Source organism: Solanum tuberosum, unplaced genomic scaffold, assembly GCF_000226075.1.
Source record: "Solanum tuberosum cultivar DM 1-3 516 R44 unplaced genomic scaffold, SolTub_3.0 scf00159, whole genome shotgun sequence".
NCBI lineage: Eukaryota > Viridiplantae > Streptophyta > Magnoliopsida > Solanales > Solanaceae > Solanum > Solanum tuberosum.
This window is the reverse complement of record NW_006239089.1, coordinates 1,225,971-1,235,559: the sequence shown is the minus strand read 5'-3', so window position 1 is coordinate 1,235,559 and position 9,589 is coordinate 1,225,971. Positions and strand designations below refer to the sequence as shown.

At 32.2% G+C, this 9,589-nt stretch overlaps 1 protein-coding gene across 1 annotated transcript; it reads right to left on the bottom strand.

Annotated features, from left to right (window-relative positions):
* Positions 1 to 2,769: 2,769 nt before the first annotated feature.
* Positions 2,770 to 5,896, bottom strand: LOC102600506 (probable ADP-ribosylation factor GTPase-activating protein AGD15). The gene is made up of 9 exons (XM_006353878.2): positions 5,813 to 5,896; positions 5,141 to 5,199; positions 4,803 to 4,893; positions 4,611 to 4,665; positions 4,171 to 4,261; positions 3,906 to 4,089; positions 3,531 to 3,705; positions 3,338 to 3,444; positions 2,770 to 2,997 (listed from the first exon to the last, which is right to left on the bottom strand). Coding segments are annotated over exons 1-8 (708 nt in total). The 5' UTR covers positions 5,864 to 5,896; the 3' UTR covers positions 2,770 to 2,997; positions 3,338 to 3,442.
* Between the last annotated feature and the right edge of the window lie 3,693 nt (positions 5,897 to 9,589).

Sequence of the window (9,589 nt, the reverse complement as noted above, 5' to 3'; positions counted from 1 at the left end):
AATTAAAGGATATCTTATTCTAAAAAGAAAAAAGCTCACTAGAGAACTATTGGATAATTTAACAAATACTCCATATAGGTTTGTTTACAACTATTAAAATCTAGGTCCCTCAAGGGACAATCCAATTGTCAAATTCAACAATTTAAAATGAAAGATCATGAACTTGAACCATAATTGATGAGTGTTTGTTTTTTTTAAAAAAAATAAAATCAATCACGTAAAAGAAGAAAGGAAAAGAAATTAGTACAATATATTTGTCCTTGGGGCCTTGCACATGATCTTGGCCAACCAAGAGCAACCCAGCTACCTGATTTGTATTATCATGAAATAAACAAATTGGACCAGCAAAATAATCAGAATAGTAGTTTATGTACTCACTAGTACATTATTATTAAAATCATAATGTCAAAATGGATTGTGGTGGAGTGGATGTATTACCTTATTTTTAATTTAATGTCTCAGATTCGAGCTTTCAGAATTGAGAAGAAATCACTTTTGATCAGATTCGAGCTTTCGGGATCGGGAAAAAATCACTTTTGATCAGATTCAAGCTTTCAGGATCGAAAAGAAATCACTTTTGATAGGAAATGTTTAAGCCTTAAAATAGAATTTTTTAAACGTGAATTCAAATTAGTTGAGCATAGATGAATATACTAGCGAAAACCCAGTATAAATAATTCATAATTAACCTTTGCAAAAGGTGAAAAATATTTAAGAATATGATTGTCCTTTTGAGCCAAGGGTCTATCAAAAATAACCCCGCTCCACCTCTTAAAGTAGAAATAAGGTCTGTGTACACACAGTCATTCGCAGATTCCACTTATGAAATTATATCGGCTATGTTTATGTTGTTATTGTTTTTGTATGATTGTCCCTTTACCTTTTGTATAGCTATTTATTAAACACATATTAAAATGGGAATTTTGAAAGGATAGTGAGCGGCGCCAAAAAATATTTAAGGAAAAACTCACAAAATTTCTTGAAAGATCTAAAGATAAAGTAACATGCTTTTATTGATTATATATTATATATATATATATATATATATGAACATTAGGTAAAAGGTGTTGTCATTTGAATGGAACTAGGAAAAGTATTTGAAACTTCAAACAAATAAATGAATTATCATCTTGAAAGAAAACCACTATGCACATGTTCTTGCTGGGTGAAAGTGACCTTACAGTTTTAAATTTTCACCAAAAAACAAATAATCAACTACTTAGTTCACAATGCCAAATTAATCAAATTATTTATACAATCTTCCGTATACGTTTCACTTTTAAATAATCCACTACAGTATGATAATGCAACTTTCCATGTATTGAAGCTTAGAAAAATTACTCTTCGAGTTCAGAAAGTTATATGATAACAACAATAACATATTCAGTGTAATTTTACAGATGAGGGTTTGGAGAGGATAGAATGTATACAACCTTATCTATCTCATGAAGGCAAAAAGATTATTTTCGAAAGACCTTCGACCGAAAGAGTTTTAAAAAGATTCTCTAAATTCTAAAATACAAAGACACGCTTATTTCAATGATATGTCCTTTATCTCTTTTCAAGCATATCTAGTAAAATATACCAACTCTCAAATCTCAATCAAATGAGAAGTAAAACAGGATTAAACAAATATAAACGTGATTACCTGATTTTTTAAATACTGGGATGATCCCTGATTGGCTTGTATAATAATAACATGAATATTTTAAGTACTTTTTTTTTTATTAAGTAAGTGATACTTGCATCGTATTTTGTTGACAAATGATACACAAGAATTCAAGCTAGATTTCTTTTTTGGGATTTTACAAATATAGTTGGAAACATCATGAAGGTTTCCTAATTGCTAGGAGGGGAAAAAGGGGTTAGAAATTTGTTGAAACGTCAATTGCTAACTCAATTTAATATGTATATATATTAGCAATTAATAATAATTGAGTGATAATACAAGTTAGATACGGCCCCATAATTAAGATTGTGAGAACAAAAAAATATCACAATCATGTATTATATTTATACATATATGCACATCAAGTTGATTCATTCAAACATCTTTAGCAACTCAACTAATTTTTGTTTGATTAATAAATACATAAAGCAACTCATCTAATCTATAGATAATTATTCAATTTATTTCCCCTTTAAAGAATTCCAGTCCAATCTTAAATACGTTGGAGTTGAATCCATTGAATTTATAGTAGTCAAATCAATCAAGGAAGATTTATAATACATGTACACTCACACTCAATGAATACAATGTGTGTGTTTGTGTATGTATACAATGAATATACATGCAACATGTAGTGGTCAAGTCGGAATTTTCACTAAGGGATTTAAATCATAAAGAAGTAAAACACACGAAAAAACAAAATGGATTAAGCATCTACTATATATTCCGACAAAGGGAATTCAGATGACCCCCTTGCGTTCTTTCAATAAAGAACTCGACTGAGATACAAAGAAGAAAAATGACACGTACTACAGGAGCTGGATGTTTATGGCATGAAAGGAAGAATTTTTTTCATTTTTTCTTATAGCTGTGGTGTCAGGGTCAGCTTTCACACACCTCGACTAATTCCACGGAATACCTGTCACCTCCCACAAGCAACATGTACCAGCTGATAACTCTGTCTACTAAGGCTAGAACATGTGGAAGAATCTTTTGTATGCTCTTTCAACTATATAAGGGAAGAATAGTACTAAACAAACTTAGGAAGATAAAATGAAAAAAAAAAGGGATCAAAACAAATTGTAGTATTATATGAAGGAAATTAAATCACTTTCTATACAAGAAAAAAAATAATGAACCATACATTAGTTCTTTAAGACACAAGTGATAGAATCCAGTTGCCAACTCTTTAATTAATCATATTGGAAGCAACTGGTATTAACACTATACAAGTTGCTTGGCCCATGAAAACTAATAACAATGGATAGAGACTAATCAGCCCAAATAACAATCCCAATAAGTATTCTCACAAGAAAAAGAGGCACATCCTGCAAACAACACAAAGAAAAACAAAAAACATACTCTGCATATTACAACTTAGCAAGAAAAGGAAAAAAATAAGGCAATATACTATAAAAATTTTGCTTCCAAATTCTAAGTTTTCCACCTTATCCATAGTGCAATTACATCCCATAATAGCAATCAGGAAGAATGCAGTTGATAATGGCAGAAGAGAAATCTATATTAGGACGGTATCAGCCAAACGTTATAACGATTGTAGTCCAAACGAATTAAATTGCATTAGATGATTAAGTTTTTTATCTTCACTGTTTCTACAGCGCGGGTTGAATAAGACAACAAAATAAAATACACGTTACATGTGCTTACATGTTGAAGTGCAGTTCTATTTGTTTGTATCATCCATGAACTCTAATCCAATGCAAAAGTGCTTCAATATAACTCCCAACTGGTTCTTCTCTTGGTCTCATCAGCTCCTATATTAAAAAACAAATCGATTTACAGGTTAGTATTTCGTATAAACAAAAGCTGGCCTTTATTTATAAGCAAGGGTGTAACTTACACTCGAAAGTTGCCCAACGAGATGGAGGCACAATAGTGCGATCTTGGTTTCCTTCTGGGGCATAGAGCAAACTGAAGAGATCTTGCGTATCTTCTTTGTGCTTCACGGATGGAGCACTCATGAGACCATTTTTTGGAGGTAAATTAAGAAATTCATCCATCGTGTCCAAAGAAACCTGATAAAATGAAATGCTATTCTGAGCCATGCTTGACAATGAAATTACGCGTCCAGGCAAAAAAATGTAGTCTATATTTGGCTATACGACTAACCAAACAGCATAGCACATAATAAAGAGATTGTTGTGAACAAAACTATATTTAGAAGTATTCAAAGGCATAGTAGAAACATGTAAACATAGTACAATATGTGCATTACCCCACGAGATCTTGTCGTTGTAGGAACTTGTGGAGGTTGTATACTAAAAACATCCTCCTCCAAGGAATATTTTCTTGCTTTTCTTGGAACATCAGCTTTTCCTCCAAAATCACTTGTTTCACCAATCATATCAGATAGTCCTGGTTGAGGATTATATCTGGAAGCCCATTTTTTATCCTGATACCTGGAGTCACAATAAAATTTATGCAAAGGGAACTATTATATAGCTTGTGAATGCATAAAATAAGTTTTTATGCTGAATTACTTGGTTCGGATAAATTTCCCAATGTCGCTTCTATCTACACTTGCTGATAGATCTGCCTCCCAATAATTGTTCGACTTCTCATTACCTACACCTGCACAACAAAACATGAAACAGAACATCAAAGGCAAATGGAATATCTTCAAGATAATTACTGTGTTTCTTATGTCTTGCGTTGTTAAGATTCTAAGGAAAAGTTAAAAACTGGAGAATACTAGTACTCTGGAAAAAATAGTAGCTCGCCCCCCACCCCGACAAAGCACATGACATAAAATAGATAGAATGCCATGTAAATTAGGAAGAGGAAGTCTCTCTTTTCCATATGATTCATTTAGATGAAGTAGTGACAATCTTCAGGGCTCATGAATACCTAAAGGTTTTCGTTACATGTGAGCTTGAGTAATGCGCACAGAAGAGCAACAACGAGAGAGAGAGAGTGTTACATTGCATAAAAGAAATCTGCTCCGGCAGCCATGTGTCCAAAGTTGTCGACCTTACCTATCACAAGCAAGAAGCATGATAGATAGCTATTAGCAATGAAAATCTTTAATTTCATTCAGAAAGTTCTCCGTAAAAAGTTATGATCCATAGAAGAAAAACTGAAGTCAACAACACATAGCTTATAAAGTATGTACCTTGGAGATATGTACCCCAAGACTCCTATGAATTCCTGAACATTGCAGGCAGATGAATATTCCAAGGTTGATGCTCGCCCACCTCGGGGCCCTGATATATAAAAACATCATAAATTATTAAAACGCGATTAGACTAACAAGTTGAATGAAAGGAACATGATTTATCATAGGAACACCTTGAAAGACTTATATAGATACAGAACTGTCCATACAAAATATACGATCAATAGACGCGAACATGGTGGAAAGTGCATTTCTAGCTCATTTCATAACCTATTACAACTCTAGATTATCATCATATACCATTAATTGCTACAATCTGGTTGCAGAAAACGCACCTTCCCCGACAATCTGCACATTCCCTATTTTCTGGAAGCTTAAGAAGGCCCTCCAATATCTGCAAGCAGTGAATAACACACACTAAGCTAGAAAATCACACATAAACTGCAGAAAAAACCAATACCGCCAATGTGAGACTTTTTGTTTTTCTTTAACAACACATAAAGTGCAGACACCCAGTGCTTAGCAATCTGGTGCAGGGATAATTTTAATTTTTGGGGCCCATCATTGGGTGAGATGAGCCCTACTCTGAAATCATGTTAAATTAGATCTTAGCCAAACTCACGTTCCAAAAGGAGGAGGATTGGTCAAGCGAGTCCACATTAACCGCCAATGTGAGATTCTTTTAACAACTATTGACAAAGAATTTGATTTAAAAAAATTACTACTACCAAATCTAATTCCTCGATAAGGCAGATAAAATTGGGCATAATTTATTCTAATTCTTCTCCTTATGAATTGTATATGATTCGCAAATTGTAAAATTCAAAGTAATCAACACACAAAGCTACAAATAAACAGGGCTGATGATTAACCCTATACTTTCGTCTCGAAACATAAACTCACTAAAATTGCAACATAATATAGAGAACGTAAAATATTGAATCCATAAAATTTAAATCTCGATGATCCGCAATTCCACATAGATAGAAACAGAGGATAATCATTACCTTAGCATGTTTGGCATTAAGCTCCTTAGAAACGGAAGCCTTGTCGTTCATGGCTGCTGATTAATTTGTTACAAAAAAAAAAAACAAGGCCTAAGCAACAAGAAAGAAAAAGAAAAAAAAAGAGAGAAAAAAATAATAATCTCCCTCTCTAGAAGATGTGGTGTGATGTAATATCTATTTTTTTTTCATCACACATTCAAAGGAAACAGTTTTTTTGCATCCCCATAAAAACGCGCTTGTTTTTCTAACGGCAACTCTAATCTTAACCCATAAACTCCAATCTCTCTCACACAACAAGCACGTATTACAAATATATCCATTATTTTGTTTACGTCAAATCATATTAATATAGTGCTCATCTATTTCATATTATATCTACCTGATATTACATATTTTTTTAAAAAAATTAATAAGAAATGTATTTTTGAATTTTTATGTTTGACTATATACTTTACATAGTTATACTTAATTTTGAAAATATATTTCTCTCTTACCATATATTTTAGGACTACTTAATTATTAATTTTCTTAATATGTCTCGCTATATATTTTTAGAATTCTCTAATTATTAGCTTTCCGAATACCTCTTACCTTATATTTTAGGACTATTTAATTATTAACTTTCTAATACGTCTCACCATATATTTTTTTTGGAATTCTTTAATTATTAACTTTCATAATACCTCTTACCATATATATATATTTTTGACTCCGTAATTTTTAAAAGAGAAAAAAGACAAATATAACTCATACTATCGTAAATGGTATGCAAATACCCTTCGTTATACTTTTGGGACATTGGTGCCCCCTGCCGTCCAAAAACTAGAGCATATATACATTTTATACTAACGGACATACACGTGTCATAATCTTATCCGTCGATTAAATATCGGATCGACGGGATAAGATTGCGGCACGTGTCCCTATTTAGTCTTCTGTTAGAGTGTAGGGCATATATGCTCTGATTTTTAGATGGCATGGGCATCAATGTCCCAATAGTATGACGAAAGATATCTGCATACCATTTACGATAGTTCGGGGATATATTTATCCTTTTTCCCTTTTTAAAAAGTATTTTCTTCTTATCGTATATTTTAAGATTACTTATAATTAATTCCCATAATGCCTCTTATCTTATTATATTTATATTTTAGAAAGGCGAATGGACTACCGTACACTCTACTGTGCATTTTAATTGCATTAGGGGAATTTTCAGTATTTTTTTGAAGAATAAGGACATGTGTGAATGCGGTAGACATGACAGCTAGTACCACCTCTATAAATAGGCATCAAAAAGCCTTGTTACTCACTCTTGTTCTTTATCCTCATCGAGATGATTAAAGGAACTCAGAATTTTTTATTTCTCCAAAAGTCGGCTATGGAAAATCATCAACTCCTCGGGTATACAACTTCTGTTTTCCCCAAAAAATTTGGAATTTTGGGTCTATTGACATTTTAATTTACTGATATTTATTTTATTAAAGGCGAAAGATGAGAAAAAAGAAGAAGAAGTGGAGATGTGGATCGCAGTGGGCCCTATAGTAGAATATGTTAAGTCATACAATGGTGATTGTTGTGTGACTGGATATCATGAGAAGCGACCCTTGAAGATCCTATTCGCTATAGGGAGACTATTCATAATTTTATTGGTGAATCCCTAGCAGATAAGTTGGGTTGTGTTTCATATCCAATCAAGCCTCGAACTGTTAATAACTCAGCTTTTGGGAAACTAGTCACTTCTAGAGCATGCAAAAACTTTCAATTCTCAGTGCAAGGAGTTTTGTTTAATGTGAAATTTTGTATCTACTTCCATTGTCCTCAAATTGTGAGATTGTATTAGGAAACCAATGGATGTGAACCCTTGAGAATTTTACCGTTGAACATAACGGTGTGGTGTTTTACTCCGGAGGTAAGAAACACTACGTGCATTTCAATGAAACAGTTGATGAAGATGAAGGCAGCAAGCTATGAGAGTCCATTGAGTTTTACTATATGTTTTTGCGGTTTTTAGGGTTGATCTCTTCCTCAAACCTCCCATTATGTTTCTATAAGATAATATAATAGTGTGTGGATTTAAGCTATAGTTTTTACTTTCACCAATATTCTATTTATGCAGAGGATTTACTTATAATCATCCTCAGTTGATTGTCGTCTACTGCAATTTATGAAGTCTTGAGTTTTTCCTGAGTTCTTGCATTAATTGGTATTGCCTCTAATGAGACATGGAAGCACTTGGAAGGAAATTCATATTGAACTTGTGAAAGTCATATATGAGTTCGATTAAATGGAGTTTATGGACTAAGCCACCATCTAGCCGGAAAATTTGAAAGTAGAAATATTTATTAGTGAATTTGTTCGCGTTTTATGCATTATAAGTAATGGTAAAACATCAATATAGTTTTATTAAATCTAATACAGATAAAAGAGAAAACATTAAGTTAATAGTTAGCAGGCTTCTAATAAAGTTATGCAAAAGTTATAAGTTACTATATTGATACAAATTTCTTTTTAATAAACTTACAAAAATTGAAAATTCATATAAATATAAAATAATGAGAAATAAGATAGATAAATAAAAAAAATGCAAAATTATCTATTCAACCTTCATCATTAAAAAACCGAAGAAAAAAACGAAATCAATGCATAATTTTATGAGATTTCATCGATATTCATTCCAACAAACATATTACCACTCAATAAACTTCGTCTTTATTCTTCAGCTCAAATTAAAGCATGAACACAATAAGCATCAATAACACAACACAATAGGAGAAAAAAAAAATTATACCTGAAGAGTTGATGAGTTTGATCTATAGCCGGTAGACAAATCTTTCTCTTCTTTCATTGAAGTCAATTCGTTAGGTTCATCCAACTTTTCATGTTTGACCTTCACTTTCTTCATGTCAATGACAACATCTGAGTTTCTTTTAACCATCTCAATGAGGAAAAAGAAGAGTGAGTAATAGGATTTTTCGACGTCCATTTATAGCTGTCATGTTCACCGCATTCACGCTTGTCATTGTTCTTTGAAGATAACCTTTCATCTTTTTCTTTCCATTTATGTCAAAATAGTTCTCATTGAACAATACCAATTTTTCCTTCTTTTTTCCCTTAAAAATGGATCTGTTAATTTAAATCATTCTAAATCAATATCTTTGACCCCTATAGAATTGTGGATTAGATGTAAGTTTTATCCGAAATAAGGTAATTATTAATTCAAATATCAAATTTTTTTAAAAAATGATAATTAATAAATTATGTTCCTAAAAATAAATTTGTTTAACAAGAACTAAATAAAGAAATAACAAAAGAGTAATTTGAAAAAAATTCAACAACATCATCTAACCGATAAATCAAAATTAATGTTTCATTGCATTTAAGTAGTGAGAGAAACAGTTAATATACATAAAGTTGAGTGAAGAACACCACATGAAATCGTTAATATTTCAAGACTAAGGGTGTGTTTGGTATGAAGGAAAACATTTTCCGGAAAATGTTTTCCAATTTTCTCATGTTTGGTTGGGCTAAATGTTTTGGAAAATGTTTTTCAAATCAACTCATTTTCCTCAAATTTAAGGAAAATGACTTCCCTTCAAAACTTATGGAAAACATTTTCCAAAACTCTCTTTCAACTTCAAACCTACCCCCAACCATCCCCCCTCCAAAATAAATAATTTTAAGTTTGATTTCAAAAAATATTTCAATTTCATTTTTTTCACCCTTACCCTTGACCCCCCAACCCCCCTCCTACCCAGCCCCCCACACCCACCCACCCCT